Source organism: Cloeon dipterum, chromosome 3 (genome assembly GCF_949628265.1).
Source record: "Cloeon dipterum chromosome 3, ieCloDipt1.1, whole genome shotgun sequence".
Lineage (NCBI taxonomy): Eukaryota > Metazoa > Arthropoda > Insecta > Ephemeroptera > Baetidae > Cloeon > Cloeon dipterum.
Window position 1 is genome coordinate 11,424,653 of NC_088788.1, and position 17,208 is coordinate 11,441,860.

At 41.1% G+C, this 17,208-nt stretch overlaps 2 protein-coding genes across 2 annotated transcripts; one reads left to right on the forward strand and one right to left on the reverse strand.

Annotated features, from left to right (window-relative positions):
- Positions 1 to 86: 86 nt before the first annotated feature.
- LOC135940597 (neprilysin-1-like) lies at positions 87 to 12,713 on the forward strand. The gene is made up of 18 exons (XM_065485548.1): positions 87 to 412; positions 7,295 to 7,371; positions 7,759 to 8,004; positions 8,069 to 8,152; positions 8,211 to 8,434; positions 8,834 to 9,130; positions 9,184 to 9,326; positions 9,548 to 9,682; positions 9,736 to 9,832; positions 9,889 to 9,987; positions 10,038 to 10,115; positions 10,173 to 10,276; positions 10,330 to 10,391; positions 10,439 to 10,490; positions 10,542 to 10,609; positions 10,660 to 10,790; positions 10,850 to 11,011; positions 11,702 to 12,713. Exons 1-18 carry the CDS (start codon positions 228 to 230, stop codon positions 11,876 to 11,878), a joined length of 2,421 nt encoding a protein of 806 aa, XP_065341620.1. The 5' UTR covers positions 87 to 227; the 3' UTR covers positions 11,879 to 12,713.
- LOC135940596 (nucleolar MIF4G domain-containing protein 1 homolog) lies at positions 12,495 to 16,995 on the reverse strand. Its single transcript, XM_065485546.1, has 10 exons — positions 16,948 to 16,995; positions 16,259 to 16,787; positions 15,396 to 16,199; positions 14,659 to 14,780; positions 14,418 to 14,605; positions 14,190 to 14,365; positions 13,949 to 14,133; positions 13,724 to 13,888; positions 13,536 to 13,667; positions 12,495 to 12,986 (listed from the first exon to the last, which is right to left on the reverse strand). The coding sequence occupies exons 2-10, from the start codon at positions 16,758 to 16,760 to the stop codon at positions 12,708 to 12,710; spliced, it is 2,553 nt and encodes an 850-aa protein (XP_065341618.1). The 5' UTR covers positions 16,761 to 16,787; positions 16,948 to 16,995; the 3' UTR covers positions 12,495 to 12,707.
- Positions 16,996 to 17,208: the final 213 nt, after the last annotated feature.

Here is a 17,208-nt window from a genome sequence, read left to right on the forward strand (position 1 = left end):
TTCACGCCCGTTTGCAAAATCGATGGGGGGCAGGTGGCGGGCGGTGATCAGCACCGCACAGTCTCATAATTATTGTGCGCCTGCCGGGATGCTGTGCCGCATTCTCGGGCGCAGCGCCGGCGCAACATCTTGTGTGCGAGCGAGGCGAGCCGCCAGGCCGCACTCCGACGACGGTCACCCGCGCAATCAGTCGTCCGCATCCGCAGGGTCGGCCTGGGCATGCAGCCATGAAGGGGGACGCCGCTCCCGCGGGCCAGGCCGCGCCGCCGCCGCCCGCCCCCGAGCAGCAGAGCTCGGTGCGCAGCCAGAACTCGAGGCTCGGCCTGCTGGTGGACACGGCCGCAACCGCCCCCGACGACGACCTGCCCGAGCAGCATGTCCGGGTGCAGCCGTCGCCGAGCCGCAAGCCACGGTCAGTTGCCCCCGTTCAGTTGATGCCAATTGTCATCGCGCTCAATTTCGACACTTTATTATTTCGTGTCGGTGCATCTCGTGTCAATCAGTTTGTTTATTTATTCTCTTCTGCCTGCTCGTCAAGCTGAATTTTCTAGGTTGGATTGTATATCTGCGAATTAATTGTCTTGCCTTAGCTACGGATTATCTGAGTTTCTGCTATTAAAGTTTATTTAAAATTCCAGTGTATGTTCTAACTGACATTTTAATTGCTTTTTTCCTTGTAATTTTAATCCGCATATACAAAACCATCATTGATTTTTAGAGCAGGACAAGTTCTTTTATTTTTGCAAATTGTAAAATTAAATTTGTTTATCAGGTCTATTAATTTTTTTTACTAAATAAATTAAAAAAAATTCCGAACATTTAATCAGAACATACGAAAAAGTGAAACGAAGCACGGAAAATCGTTTTTAACGGCGGGTGAGGCTATCTCATCTACAGGTTGCTGCAGTGATGATTTTTATTTGCAGGTTTGACAGAACAAATCAGCTGTTGTGCAGTGGAAGCGCAAAGGAAAATCGTTCACTTTTGATACCCATCCTGATTTATATAGAGGTGTTAGATTTTATTTAACAAAATATTTTTAAGCTCTGGGTAGACAGCAAAAACATATCTTTACGAAATATATGATAATTTGTGATTTCACAATGATACTTTATCGTCCTTTTCACCAAAAACCAAACTAAGCCTCCAAAATGCGGTAGAAAACTTTCGATTTATTTTCCTGTCAAACTGTTCATATTTTTGGCCTGGGAAAAAAATTTGAAAAGCTAGTGCTCCAATTAATTATGTTATTAATTTTAATGATTTCCTTTCCCATTTTTTTAAATTAACTTCCAGGCCGTACAAGAAGTTAGTAGTAAAATTTCCAATTCAATCTAAGGATATTTTCTTTATTTTAAAAATAGTTTTCCTTTGCGTTTGTTTAATGTGTTTTTCTCTAGAAGCAGGAGAAGGTTTAAAAAAAGACTTTAATTTATGTGAAGCCTAGTAGAGATTAGTTAATATTAAAAAAATCATCTATGCCAGCTCAATTTTTTTATTGTAGCCAATTTAGACGGGGTTAAACAGTTTTTAGATGCTTTTAGACGGTTCTGGCAGTTGTAGACGGTCTGAGACGGTTTAAATTAATGGTTTTAATGATTTAAAATTGCACGATTCGTGCTCATTTGATGGTCTCACAAAAATTGGAAGGTCAGAAAACAAAATAGTTGATCGTTTAAATTTTGACAGCCCTATTCATATTGTTTCTATTTTTAGCTTCAAATTTAATGTTTTTCTTTTATTGAAATAGCACTTTGCTTTGAACTTATCAAAAATCAGTGTCGTAATTCCGGATTTAACCCTTGGGGAAGCTACAGTGTAATTAATTTTTAACAAAATTGGACAAGCACTGTTTTTTCTCAAAGATCTCCGCAGTTTTGAGCTTCTTCGCATTCAACATTAAAAAAAGCGGTGCCACCTGCTAGCATCAATTCAGACGATCCGTATTTTCAGTGTTTTTATTTTCTAATCTCGCCTCATCACGCACCCTCGTTCGCGGTGACGAGCAAAAAGCCCCGCTGGCCGTATACGAACACTTGTTGGGCTGCATTTACACACATCAGCGGCGGTGGCGGCAGCAACAAATTTCGTCCGCGCGACGAAAGAACACACACGATTCTCTTTTATCTGCTTTTTCCTGACGCACTGCCAGCTCTTTAATCTTTTCAGCTCGTTTTGACGCACGAGAGAAAAAGAACACATGCGAGAGCACAACTTTTGAATTTTAATACCGTGCGGTGGTGCTGCGGGCCGCGCGCGCGACACGAGCTGTTTTGACGTTTGAGCCCACGCGTACGTGCGCACCCCGCCACCGCCTGCCCGCCCGCCCGCCTTTTTGCGCTCGCGGAAATGTTCTCCCTTTCGACTTTTCGGAAGCGTATTGCGGCAGGGAGGAAACTCATCAGACTGTGAATTGCCCGGAAAGCCTATTTGGGCGCGCTGTCAATCAGCAGAAAAGAGCAGCCAGAACATTCGTGCAGGTTCAAACGATTGGCGTGCCAATTTCCCCCCACAATAAACCCCAAATTGCTTAGAAAAAAGGTATAGATTAAAGAAATTTGGTATGGAAAGGAGAGAGAATAAGATATAAATTCATGGATCAGAATTAGCCGTGCTGCAAAATTGAATTGTTACGAAAATGTTTTCAGTATGTATATAAGGGACAGAAAGTATTCACTTTTTGCCATTATTGCTGCACTTTTTAAATTTCGCTTTGATTAGAAGAGATTAGCAAAGCCTATATAGTGGCTTGTAGAGTTCAAATCTGGTTTATTTCTGTCCTCGGGTGATTACTTCCGGTTTAACACAATTAGGGGTTGTAAATTTTGGCCGGATTGTATCTCAACAGGAAAATCATACGTCATTAATCCAAATTTCAAGACAATTTGAAATTTTTTTCAAGGAAAAATATACTAAAATTTATGTGAAATAAAAAACTGAAAATATATATATTTATTTTTCCTAGATGCCAATGAAGGCTGAAGCTGGTTTATTTTTCGACGTATTATTTGAAAGCAAAAATTAGTTAGAACGGAACTTGAGTTACAATTAGCAGCCGAACTAGTTGAGCAGGACATTGCTGAATTAAATCGAATCAAATTTAATTTCTCTTCAATATTATAAAACAATTAATGTATTCATCTTCTCTGAATTTTAATTTGATTTCCAGCATATGCAAGAATTTATTTTTCCATCTCCCTTTTGAAAATCAAATGCAATAAAATGTTTCGCAGTTTGAAAATCTCATTCCAAAGAGTATTAGGAAAGGCTGACCGCAGTAAGTTGTCGGTCCTTATACTCGTGCACCAGGGAAATCAGCCGGGGCATCATGTGTACACTCAAGTGTTGATCGCGCACGGCCATGAAGTGCCGAGAGCGAATTTACGAGATGCCTTGGGTGAATATTATAATTGGACGGAGGGAGACGCGACACTCGCTCACTCACTCACTCAGTGTCTTTTAAATTATGGACGCGTCGCAGCGCAGGGGATTAGATTAGCAAATCAAATTGACGTCGCCGCCCGGCACCGCACCGCAGCACGGCCGAGCGCTGGAATTAGCAATTTGGCGCACCGTTGAAAGAGCAAGCAGCAGCAGCAGCAGCACTTTGCTAATCTGCGCGCGTGTTGAATTACTCACGCCCTGTTTCTCTGTGCCCTTCTGCTTGCTCCTGGACGATGGGCAACGCCGGGTTTAATCGTCCTGCATAGCCGCAGTGAGTGGAATTATTGCTCGGGCGGGAAATCTGTGCTCTCTCGCTCTGTTAATTTTTAATCAAGTAAAGTGCAGGTGTTTAGTGTTTCCCAGGGCTATTTTTTGTAAGCTGAAGGGATTTTTTTGAGTTCTGCTGAACGCGAAGGGTTTTGGGAGTAAATTAAAAATTGCAGATTTTTTCTTGAGCGAATGAAAAATATTATTGAAAAAAGAGATTCACTCAAAGCATGTTGCATTCTTTACCAGGAAAATGAAAGAAAAAACAGTTAAAAAAACAGGGCTTAAAATCGAAAAGGTTTCAACAGGTGGTTTAAACTTTTTTAAATAATGTGAAAATCAGGCTTTCAACTGTTTAATTTTAGCGTAACTGATTTGTAAAAAATCGATTGTTTCATCCAGCAGATGATGCAAATTTAATTTCTAGTAAAATTCATGAAACTAAATATTTCCTCTGCAAATCCTGCATATTTATTTTAAAATTAGAGTCCAGTTTTGTTTTGAAATTGCAATGATCCATCGACGGTTTTAAAATCCTACGGTAAAACCACATGGGTAAACACAAAAATGAGATAAATCGGTATATGTGCTACATTATCAAAGAAAATCAGTCGCATAATAAACCTACATACCTCTTTATGAAATATTAAAAATTAATCTCCTATTAAAAAAATTGATTTACATTTAAAAGTTGCAGGCTATCTAATTGGGCATCGTTTTTCACATCATTGGAACTTGAGACATTTTCTTATATTTTCTTTTATCGCCGAGCGGCCCGTTTCTCCAGTTTTCACTCCGATTATCCAGTATTAAAATTTTCCAGTAAACTTCGTTATTTTGACACCGCTATACCACCCTAACCACATTCCAAAAATTAGGGTTCTATTCTAACAAGAATTTAAAAATTGCGGACAGTATTAAATCTCTCATGAAAACCCTTTTGACGGCCAAATTAAACGATTTCTGCGAACCCATTACAATAACACTCTCCATAAAACAGAAAGGAAAAAAAACGACGCGTCGCCTGCAGACTGCAGACCCGGAGGAGAAGATAGAGACCGCGCCGGATCTGGTGTGCAGTCGCAGCATGAATTAATCACTGACCGACGAGGGCGTCCATTATTCAGCTCCCCGCGGGCAATAAATCGCGGAGGCCGGCGGCGCTGCTGCAAGCAATAAATTGCCAACCGAGCGCAACTAGTTAGTGTGTATATTTATTTCGGCACTCCAACTGCTGCGCGGCTTGAATTGCTTGATCGCCGTCGGCTGCGCGGCTCGAAAATCCACACTCACACGCTCTAATACAAACAGCATGGGCCGCACAAGAGAGGCAATTCACGCGATTGTGCAAATGTAATTGCGGCGTTCAATGGACGTGACGCACAATGACATACACGTACGGTCTAATTGTGCGCGGCCGACCGACACAATGCGCCGCAGCTTTATTTGCTGACCAATCAAAGCTGTATCCTAGCCTGATTGGCACTTTCGCACAATCAGTCTTTAATAGTTTATAGGAACACAGACCAGACCCGTTTACTCGCTGAGGACTCTTCTATAATAGACTGTTTTTATGACTAGTCAATTCGAGGGCGAGGGTGTTGATAACAAAATGAGTCAACCCAGTTTAAAATTAATGATTTGGAATCCTTATTTTTTTCAGCTCAACCAAAATTATATTTTTATGATACACATCATATTTAGCTGAAAATAATAGGTTTATGGTCGTTTTTGGTTTGGATTGGAGACACTAAAGCTCGTGATTCTGCCCCCGCAACGGGGTCTTTTTTTATTGAAACGCTAGACATTCGTCCCATGAAATTAATTCACAAATGCTGGAAAGGTACGAGTCGGAAAGCTTTCGCAATTCTCCCAAATCCGAAAGGACTAGTCATTGCATTGCAAGAGAATCAAATAAATGTAGGTGCAAATAAGCCTGTATTCGACCCCAAACTTCGCATTTCTCCAGGGTTGCATTTGCTTACCACCCGGTTTTTTACACCACTGGCTTTTAACGGTTTTTACCAATTTCTTACACAAGAATTGCAAGAAATGAATTTATTCAATTTTTCTTCTGTGAAAATCTAAACTTTCGGTCGGAGTGTTCAAAATTTCCTCTTATATTTTCTTTTAAATTGCCATTTTGAGGCCTCAATTTCTCCAAAAATTGTTCTCTGACAATTTTTCAAATCGAGATTGTAAGCTCAAAATTAGTAAATTATTGAAAAATAAGTTTCCATTGCCTGCAAGAAACCGGTAAAAATTGAAGAAAATCGCATTTTACCACTGCACTGCATTTTTTTAAAAAAATGCCTGTTTTTCGCAAACCTACATTTCTCACATTGTAATATACACGCAAAGTACGTGCTCAAATATGCGAGCCAACGGTTTGGTTAATTTGATGGAGCTGCGAATGATAGTTTAAAATGATCAAATTTCTGGCATGCACCAAATTTTAATGCAGAAACGGCATTTTTTCCAAATCTTCGTCTACTTTTACGAACAAAACCATTATTAAAACTAATGAGCCAGCACATTTAATGTAATGATTAATGCTCCTTGCGCCGTGTACAAAATTTGGTTTCCCCAGAAGGAAAGCAGTTAAAAACTTCCCCTCCCTGCACGTTTTTCACCGTTGGAAAGCGAATTTAGTGCGCACCCAAATTGGACGGGCAGGGAGACAATAAATCTTCTGGTCTATTCAAAAAGCAATAAAGTGCGCCTGGCGAGCTTTATTACTGCGAAAGTTGCGCAAACAAATATTTGCCGGTGGCGGCAGCGCCGGCAAGTGAGCGGAGCGGAATTAAAAAGCAATTAGTGCGCGGTGACCCAACCCCTGCTGGGGGCAAAGGGACGAGCGAGATTGAGAGCGCGCGAAATGAGCAGCACGCGGAGATGGGTCAACGAGATTAAAATTAACGCCGCACACACACACACACACAGAATGGAGTCAACGCAGCGCGTGGTGAGCACCGCGGACGCGCGCGAAGAGAGGGCTGCTCGTTTGGCATCGATCTCCGGTTGCCCCAGTGCCACACAGCTTCCCCTGACAACGTACCACCCTCGAAACGCGTCTTTTCGCGCGTTCCGTTCCATCGCCCCCCCTTCCTCCGAATTTGGAAAATCCCACAGGCCGTTTGCGCCAAACCTGCCTGCTGTCTCAATACATTGAAACGAATGAGCCTCTCGAGGAGCGCGGATGCTGCATTGCGCCCTCGCTATCGACGACCACTCGCAAAAATATGAGCGGTAATCGAGTTAAAAAGTTTGCGGCCGCATATAATTTGGTGATCCTCGCCTCTCAGAGTGATGAATGGGACACCTTGATGAATATTTATGACTGTAGCGGTGCCAGCTTTTTGTTGATATTTTAGGTGTTCTTGAAGAAAATTTTTACAGTTTTTCTAGCGATTTCAGATGATTTTGGGCTCTAATAATGGATTTGGACGATTTTAGTGTATTTCAAATTGCGTGATTTACAATTATTTGGTGCTAACACGCAAATTTGGCGTGTACAGAAAATTTTGAATCGTTCATCATGACTCTTTTCACTAAATTATTTAATAATTTATTTTTGTTGCAGGATTAAGACGAAAAAGCTGCAGGCAATAGCTCTCGGACTGTTCGCCACCAGCGTAACACTCGCAATCATGGCTTTAGGTATTGTAACAAAAATTAAAATCTAATGAAATCTAAGTTAAAATCAAATCTTTCATCATTAATATATAAATGGAGCGCAAAGTTGATACAAGCTCGATTGATTAGCCTATATGCATCAAATTAAATTATTTGTCAAAATACCTTTCTGTCGGTGAACAATATTTCTGGCTGAAAATATAATCAGAAAAGTTGGTTGCCTTCACTGGAACAATTTCTTAGTTTCCACTGCTTGAAATGAAATTCCATGCGGAGATGCTCAGCATTTTCAGCTATCTCCAATTTTGGGTCAAAATCAAATTAAGAAATAAAACGGAGAGCAAAATAGAGGAAACTATGCAATCCGCTCGGCTTGCGTGCCCAGCACGTTGCCTAACCACGAACTTGCAGGCGTTTGGCAGGTCCAGGTGAACGACGGCGGGGACGAAGGCGCCGGCGACGGAGTGTGCGAGCAGCCGGCGTGCGTGCTGGCTGCGGCCCGGATGCTGCAACGGATGGACCTGAAGGCAGACCCTTGCCACGACTTTTACCAGTTCTCCTGCGGCAACTATCTCAGGAGTCAGGAGGTGCCTGATGACAATTTCCATCGCTCCATGCTGCAGGAAATGCAAGAGGAGGTGCTCGCCGTAATAAAAAGTGCGCACCTCAGAAATCATCATTAATTAATTTGATCAAATGTTTCCATTCTCTTTTTCTTCAGAGCTCATCGAACAACCTCCCGTGGAGGACGAAAACGAGGCGATTAGGAAAGCGAGGAAACTGTACGCGTCGTGCATGGATCGCAGTGAGACATTTTTTACAATTTTCTCGAGCAGAGGAATAAATTAAAACACTCCGAACAGATTTCCGCACCTCCCACTACAAGCAGTACGAAGATTTGCCCGTGTTCGCTCTTCTCTCCGCCGGAGAATTGGGCCCTTGGCCCTTGTTGCGGAAAGTCCCGTGGGACCCTAATGAATTCCAGCTGCACCGGCTTCTCGGCGAGTTGGCCGTGTACCAGGTGCACACGATCCTCGAGATGTACGTCACGCCTGATGAGAAGAACGCGAGCCAGTACACGTTGCAGGTGAATTGAAATTGAATTCTAATTTGAAAAAAGTTTTATCCGTGATCATCAGCGGGCTAAATTAATTTATCATTTCTTAAAAAAATTATAAATACAATTTTGTTGGCTTTTTTTGCTTCATCTTCATGAAAAAATGTAGATATAATTTATTTTTAAAGCATGACGAGTGGAAAAATCATGAATAAAATACAAGCAAAAGATGAAATTGAGTTGCAGTTTGAGAAGTATGTGTCAAAAGTCCATTTAATATATTTGTCAATTCGTTTTTTCCGATTGGTAGTTGGAGACACATCTTGTAAAACTTCTTCCTTGACTTTAGATTTTTTAATCTGAGCCATTTTTTAAGTACGGCAGATTCAATTAAAAAACGTCTGGTTTTGTCCTCTTCGAAAAATTTAGTTCTACAAGGGGCAGCCAGCGATCGAGACCGCCTACTACCTGAATTCAAGCAACCCTGATTACGTGCGTTACCTGAGGTCGTACCGTCGCCTGCTTCGAGAGTCTGTCCTTCTCCTGACCCAGGGTAACCAGGATTCCCTGAAGGACGCCGAAGACATTCTCAACTTCGAGAGCAGCTTTGCGAACGTGACCGAGACAACAAAGTGCGCCCCGTTGCTGATCAACGGAACGGAAGACCCGAACGCGGAGGAACTCAGCAGAATGACGCTGGTTGAGCTCCAAGAGGCCGCACCAGAGGTATTCCCAAGCGATTTTTACTACACGTATTTTTAAAAATGTCGAGTTCACAGCTCCAGTGGCTGTCGATGCTGAATCACACGTTCAGTCGGCTGGACGTCGACCTTCCTGTCCCTGTGTCCGAGCTGACCATCACGTTCAGATGCAGGGGATACCTGCCTGACCTTGTCCGCCTCTTGGAGACTGCAGACTCCAGGTAAAATCAATCCCCTTGGGTCGCCAGAATTGTCTGGAGGATTCCAAACTTTTCCAAAAGTAGAGAATTTGTTTCGACTTTGAGATTTATTATAAAAAATTAAGTCAGTTTTTGTATGAAAATTTCCGGACCCTTTGAACAAATTCCATATCACCTATTTCGGACAAAGTACGCGTCCCCATCACCTTTGATCGAGAGATTTTAACCAAAATCTTGTGCAGGACGGTTGCCAACTACCTGATTTGGCGGTTTCTGTTCAAATTCATGCCCTACCTCGGGAACAAGTTTCTGCAGATCTGGATAGAATTCCGGAAGGACGTTCCCGACGCGAACGAGGACAAGCTCTACCTCTCAAGGTTCGCACTCTGCCAATAAAGACACGATTATATTCGAGTGTGCATTTTGGCAGGTGGAAGCAATGTGCCAATATTGTGAACGAGGGTCTCGGACTGGCGGTTGGCAGCCTCTACGTCAAGTCCCCCTACTTCAAAGCTGTGGATAAAAAGGTTTGTTATATGAACCTTTTTTGTTGGAAACTGGCTGTAAATTTCGACCTGCTTAGGCTTTGAAAATGGTAAAGTACCTGAAAAAGGCTTTTCGAAGCGTAATCAACGCAGAAGACTGGCTTGAAGAAGCGAAAAAGAAGGAAGTTGTAGAGAAGGTGAGTGTTCGACCTGACCGTCGACGGCTGTTTTTAATTTTTAATTCTAGCTAGATACCATGGGAAACAAAGTTGGTTATCCGAAGTACATTGAGGATCCAGAAGCTTTGTCCGCCGAGTACAAAGAGGTGCAAATTTTCAAAATAAATCGTATCTCAGTTTATCCGCTTATTTTGAAATTCCAGCTCAACTTGTCAGACGGTAACTTTTTGCAAAACATGTTGACTTTGAAAAAGCATGAGGTCTGGAAGGAGCTGCGAAAGCTGTCGAGGCCTGTGGACAAAGCAAAGTAACGCTTTTCGCGTGTAATTCGCTCCTCTCATTTCTCCACCCTGATTCCAGGGAATGGCTCATTCAGCCGCTGACGGTGAACGCCTTTCACAACCCCACCACCAATGAAATAAGTAGGAATTATTTTTAGGCGAGAAAATTACCTAAAATTGTATTTTAGTTTTCCCCTTGGGAATTCTGCGGCATCCCATGTTCAACCTGGATTACCCGATGTAAGAAAATGAATGTTTTCACTGAAAAATTTCAATATTTCTTTAATTCAGGTATCTGAATTTCGCAAATATCGGAGTTGTGATCGGTCATGAAATCACTCACGGATTTGACAACCACGGTGAGGACGTAAATATTTCAGACTTAGGATTTAAACTGTTTTATCCTTAGGCAAAAGGTACGACAAAAACGGCAACATGACAAACTGGTTCACCGAAGAAATGACAGCACGCTTTCGGGAGAAGGCCATTTGCTTCGCCGAGCAGTACTCGGAGTTTCCCCTCGAGATGGTTGGCAAAAACGTGAGTACAAGGTCGTAAAATTTAATATTTCATCTTATCTAAAATGGTTGCACGCTCAGGTGGACGGAAACGAGACCCTCGGGGACAACATCTGCGACAACGCGGGACTCAGGCACAGCTGGCTTGCGTACAAAGAGTGGATCCGAGACCACGGACTTGAACCCGGACTCCCTGGAATTCCCTACTCGGTCGACGAAATATTTTTCATAAATTACGGGCAGGTGAGAATGTGATCTAATTTTTATTTATCTTCGACACAAGTAAATTATAAAATTGTCGTTTATTTTTTCCTTTGTCAGCAAACTTATATGTAAAATATAAGAAAAATTGGTTCTCTATTTTACGGTTAAAAATTTGGTTTTGCCTTCTTCTAAATACACCAACAATAATTGGTTTCTTAAAATTTTTTAACGAGGTCTTTTTTTCTTCAAGCAAACAAACGTCATATTTATTGCTCACTCAGCTATAGCTTTGTCAATAAAGTTGAAACGTTTTTGAAGGAGTGAGTTAGGGGTTGATGAGGGAGGGTGTGTAACACCGTTTTTTAGGTGATTTCAAACATTCAGGGCCATCTGCGGTGCACTAGCGCTATACACAAATTAATTAATTAATCAAGACAAAGGTTGATTTAAAAAAATCTAAAATCCGGGCAAGTACTAAAAATTATATTGAAAATCCTTTGAGTCAACACCACCAAAATGTGTGAAAATAAAGACATTGATTCGACGGGAAAAGTTTTGCCAAATTAATTAAAATTTTGCTGAGACTGCGCCCTCATGAAAAATGTCTGCCGGAATTTAAATTCATCATAAAAATTAAACCTTATTTTACATTTTAAATTTAAGGTTAAACAAAATCCGATTTTTTTCTGGTTAGGTTTGCTATAGTAAATGCTGGACTTTTTGTTTTAGATTTGGTGTGAAGTTTTGAACAAAGAGGGCTTCGAGCAGTACACGCGTGACATGCACAGTCCAGGGAGGTACCGGACACTGGGCGTGCTGCAGAACAACGTGGACTTTGCCCGAACTTTCCGGTGTCCGGTGGGCAGCCCGATGAACCCGCACCACAAGTGCCGCCTTTGGAGTTGAGCACCCCTTTCCAAAAACGATCTCGGGCATGTTGAGCCCTCTCTCATTGTCACTTTTCGCGACACGAACGACCCACAAATTAGTTTTTCGCCTTCGGTCGGGAAAATGAGACGATAGACGCTCGGCTGCGGCTACAAAAGCGAAGGAATTCTAAACGACCGAGCCGCTCTGCGTCTCTCGCATATCAGATTTTTTGTAAGTCTTGTCTCTGCGTATAAGTACGTACTTAAAATGTTGACGCCTCATCTACTCGCGGCTACATTTCTACGCAGCTTCGTGTATACAGTATATTTTTTCTAAAGAAAAACAAATTATTTTAAACTGCTCTTACGGACAAAAGTTATGATGGAGATTTTCTGTAGGAGGAAGCAACAGAGAACTGTTATTTCTACATTTTATGATATTTTTAGTATGGAGTTTTAGTGTTTCTAATGTTCTAAAATAGTATCCGTGCGGATCTAATTTTTAAAATAATTGAAAATCAGTTCATCACAACGTAATTTTTAACTTTCTTTGAAATTTTAGTTTTCAAATGAAATGAATTTTTAAACTTGTGATGGAATAAATAAATAAATCTCGGAAACTAGGCGATTAGTGTTGAAAGAATACAAATCCGTTCTTGTAACCATATACAAACTTTTATTTGTCTCGATGTATATTTACTCGAGTGCGAGTCACGCGCACAAACACGCCTCATTCAGCCAGAGTTACGCACATCAAATAGTGAGTTAAGGACCAATGTAACATTAGTCTTAGTTAACAAACTCCTAGCGTGTACCTGTTGTGTACCCCGAGTAAAATATAAAATAAAGTCTTGCGATCTTACCTCTCAGAACCTGACTTTGCTGTCTGGGTGGATGAAGGCGCGCTCGGCCTTGGGCACTCTGTCTTTTAGCAACTTGTTCTCCGAGGCGGCCTTGCTGCTTCCTAGGATGTAGCGGTGAAGGAAGAGACGCATTCCCTCCTTGAACAGCGCCAACTGCGGGGAAGATGGCACCCTGGTGAATGCTCCTATGCACTCCTCCTCCTTGCTGGTCAGCAGGAGCTTCAGCAGAACTTGTCGGATGAATTTCACGTGGACTTTGTCCAAGTCGGAAAACTCTATGACCTAAAAAGATAAAAAAATAAACCAATTAATAACCCGAGAGAATTGCTAAAATATAATTATGGGTATAACATGGAAGAAACAGATCAAGAACAGTCAAAAACTGATTATGTTGGGGCTGAGAAATTACTACTTTTATTTTTTCCCGAGTTCTTAAATTTGACCATCTTGTTTTAGCCAAGGTGCGTGAAAAGAGGTAATTTTTTTGGCAAAAGTTGCCTAATTTTAAATCTAACAAGAATTATTTTCAAAAAGAATGCAATGAATTTGTTTTTAAGTTGCTGTGAAACCAACCATCTAAAGTTTGAAAAATGAATTATTTTGATCTGGAAAATCAACAATAAAAATAAATTACTTGTCTTAGATAATTATTTCTGAGGAGAAAGGAATAATTAAATCAACTTTCTATAGTTCAAAACCATTAGTAATGTGAATGGACGCTGGTGTGGTCGCAGGAAATTTAGTTTTGATTTGTCACATACTTTTAATTAGTTTTTAAAAAGCCGACTGAAGATTAAACCAAATAACTAAATTTATTTTTTGTCAACTTACCTTCAACACAGCCAGTGTTAACCCGCCGTTCAACACCAAAAATGAAGTGAAAGAAGCCAGATTTCTGATTTGAGATTTCGTCATGGTGTCCAGTTCTTTGATTTTGTCCCAAATGGAGCATTGAATCGACATCTGAAAAATAAAACAAAGTTGCAGAGCGAAACTGACAAACAATCAAGCAGAGGCACCTTAAAGCGTCGGTCGTAATCACAGAATTTCTGGGAAATGTGCGCATAGTAAGCGTTGAAAGTCTGCTCTTGCAGACAGCAGTGCAGGATGACGTAAGGAATTTCCCTCTCCTGCTGACCTTTCACGCCAAGGTGCAGCACTTTCTCAAAGGCATCAATAAAGTCCTGAGAGGTCCAAAATATAATTTACGTATTCTTAGTCACATCCCCAAGATTATCTCTCACCTCAGCAGACATAAGAATGCAAAAGACGTTTCTCCTCAAGTCTGTGTTCATTCTCTGCTTCCTGGCCAGTTCCAAGAGCTTCTGGCTGAACTCAGAGGAATTTGTTGTAGTTGAAGTCGACTTTTCTCCTGGGCCAGCGCCTTGCCACGCTGATCCAACCACCCACCACTTGCCCTGCTTTTGGGCTGATTAACAACAAAATTAGCTACAAAATTTAGACAGAAATGTCAGCATTAGTCACCATTAAGGAGGTCTTTCAACGAAATCTTTAGCTCAGACACCGACGAGCCTGACCGCAGAAGGGCCCGCAGCAATTTTCTCAGCCGATCCACCAGGTCAGGATCATAATCAGGAATCTTAGACATGTTGTTGTTCTTGATTGCAAGCAGAATGTCCATCATAAACGCCACACGAGAACTGAAATGTAATATTTTAACAAAATATTTGTTTTTTCAAGGAGAAAAATTACTTTTCCGCTTTGCATGATGACGCTTGTTTCTGCAGCTGAATGATAACATTTTTCAAAGCAGCGGGATCGTCTTTCCTGAGAGAAGGGCCCACGGTCTTTAAAACTAACAGAATCAGCTCAACGTCTTTTTCTTCAAAACTGTTGCCGAAACGGTCCAGAATGTCAAACAGAAGCGTGCAGTGAAACATCTAAATTAAAAATCATATAATGACTACATTTTCCATTCAATGATATTTCTTACCTTGAAGCAATACATAAAACACAAGATCTGCAGCAAGTTATTCAGCGTTTTATCCTCAACTTCTTTTTTGCTGAGGTAGCACTCGTCAAACTTTTCGACAGTGGATTGCAAGAACGCAGCACCTGAAAATCAAATTATAAATTGAGCAAAGAGTTTTTTTTAAATGAGTGCATTATGGAGATTAAGCTCCAACTAAAATCGATTTTTCTTTTTAAATTTAAAATTATACATAATATTTCAGGTATGCTCTCAATGAGTTGTGTTAGCCCCGTTTGCTGCCACTTTCAATTTTAATAAAAAAAAAATCCCTGAAAAAGAAAAGCCCAGGAATTTTTTGTATTTAAAAAAATTTCCAAAAAAATATTCATGGCAGCCTCTACAGAAATTTTGAATCAGCAATGCGGGGTCAACTAATTTAAAGCTAGGTCAGCCATAAAATTTGCAGCTCGATTCATTAAATAATTCCATGGTAGTTAATTGTACGCACAACACAAAAACTGTATTACAACTATAGATAATTTAAGGTGTTTTGCAAATTAGTTTAATTATTTTTTTTATTTAATTTCAGGTTAGAAAAGACTTAAAAACATCCACATTTAATCACGGAAAACCTAACAAGATATTTTTTACAACTGTTCGTTAGCAGAAAGGTCCATATTTTAGCATAGAAATATTATCAAACCCTTAAACTGACCAAGGGGAAGCTGAAAAAAATAGGAAGATTTTGCATTACTCACCGACTTCAGCGCCGATGTGAGCGTGTAAAATAGCCAGCAGGAGGGCGTGCTCTGCAATCATCCTGGCGGGCGTGACTGCCCCGGCTGGGGCCAGGGCGTGCAGAAGTTGCACCAAGACCTGGTTGGCGTCGCCACGGCTGTTGGACAAAATGATTTGCTCCATCTGCGAAGCCACGCTGGCCATGTTGCTCTCGGCAACTCTGTTCAGCAGACCCTGCATCTGCCGCTTCAATCTAGCCAGTTTTACCGAGTCTGTCGTGCTCGCCCTTAAGGCAGGAGGGATGTATTTCCCCTGAACACCCTGCAGAACGTTTCCTTTCTTGTCACGGATTCGTCCGTAAATGTCTTCCCAAGTTTCTTCCTCTTTTTCTGCTTCATCCTCCTCGCCATCCTCATCAGGAGCATCGTCGATTTTTACTTTCTTTGCTTGAGTTTCTTCCTCATCTGCAAACTTGACTCTTTTTTGAGCTTTTTCACTTTTAGGTGATGCTGGCATTTCCTCTTCAAGTTCGCCCTCTGAAAAGTCTTCTTCCATGCTGCCAAATTCCTCGTCCTCTTCCTCATCCGCAACGCTCTCCTCTTCATCATCTTCTTCTTCATCATCCTCTTCTTCATCACATTCCTCTCCACTCATTTCCTCAGACTTATCTTCAGATTTTGGCTGAGCTTTGTTTTTTTCTTTTTTGGGTCTCTCTCCTGTGACTTCGGCAAAATCTTCATCAAACTCGTCTGAATCCGACTCTAGCAAATCAGGAGTTTTCTGCATCGCTGAAAGCCGGGTTGGGTCACAAACCTCTAGCAAATCTAACCAAACAAAGCAATTAATACCAATATAATGAAAAGTTAAATATAAAAGAATTTACAATCCAATCCTTCATCGACGAACGCCTTGGGCAATTTCTTAGATTTTCTCTTATTCATTTTCATCAGCTTCTCCAAAGACTTAATGTTTCTATCCTCCTCCTCATTGGCCTCTCTGAGCTGCTCAATTCTGCGTTTTTCCATATCCATTTCTAATTTGACCTTTTCCTTTTGGAAATCCATTAAATTCTTCTCATCATCATCTTTTTTCTTCTTTTTCAGTGGCTTTTTCTCCAACCCTGTTTTGACTTCTTTCGTCTTTGGTTCGCTAGGTAGGACATGGTCTTCATTTTCCTCGTCTTCGACATCGGAAGGGATTTCCTCCTCCTCAACTTGAACCGGTAGCATCCTCTCTTTACCTTGATTAGACTTGTTGAACATGTGTTGCCGCCTTTTTGACTTCTTCTCCTGCCTCTTCTCCTTCCTCAAGTCTCGGCGAGTTTTGGGCCCATTCTTCTTCTTTGGCTTGAATTTACCTGGCCGCTGCTTGCCTTTGAACCCCATCAGAGCAATTTCTGTATTTTCCGAACTCTGAAATGTAAGCAAAATTATATAATTATACCTTAAATTATTTTTATTTTCAGACATGCCAAATTTAAAACAATTTAATATCCTATCAAATAAATCAGTTAGTTGATTAATATTTTTGTAAATGGGCAAAGCAATATAACAAATTTGATCATCTACATACATCAATCAGATGCTTGCTGTTGCTGATCACACACGTGCGACACTTTTGTTTACGCTCTGTTTCTAAAATATAATCAGTGGTGGCGCTAGCATCAGTTGTGATTGCCTTGCCAGTGTGGATCAGGTGTGGATTGGATGATTATCATCAACTGGAAGAGACGTCATGAAGACCATTTTTTAAAGTCAGCTGTTCCAATATAAGTATTGTACGGAAATATTCAATATGGCTTCCAATCGAGTCCCCCCCACTAGGACTGCTGCT

Coding starts and splice junctions, on each gene's coding strand:
- LOC135940596 (XM_065485546.1), bottom strand. CDS start 16,760: ATGGGGTTCAAAGGCAAGCAGCGGCCAGGTAAATTCAAGCCAAAGAAG. Junction 14,134..14,189: donor GTTGAAAGACCTCCTTAATG/GTGACTAATGCT, acceptor GTTGTTAATCAG/CCCAAAAGCAGGGCAAGTGG. Junction 13,889..13,948: donor GCATTCTTATGTCTGCTGAG/GTGAGAGATAAT, acceptor TGGACCTCTCAG/GACTTTATTGATGCCTTTGA.
- LOC135940597 (XM_065485548.1), top strand. CDS start 228: ATGAAGGGGGACGCCGCTCCCGCGGGCCAGGCCGCGCCGCCGCCGCCC. Junction 413..7,294: donor TCGCCGAGCCGCAAGCCACG/GTCAGTTGCCCC, acceptor TTTTTGTTGCAG/GATTAAGACGAAAAAGCTGC. Junction 10,791..10,849: donor TCGAGATGGTTGGCAAAAAC/GTGAGTACAAGG, acceptor TTGCACGCTCAG/GTGGACGGAAACGAGACCCT.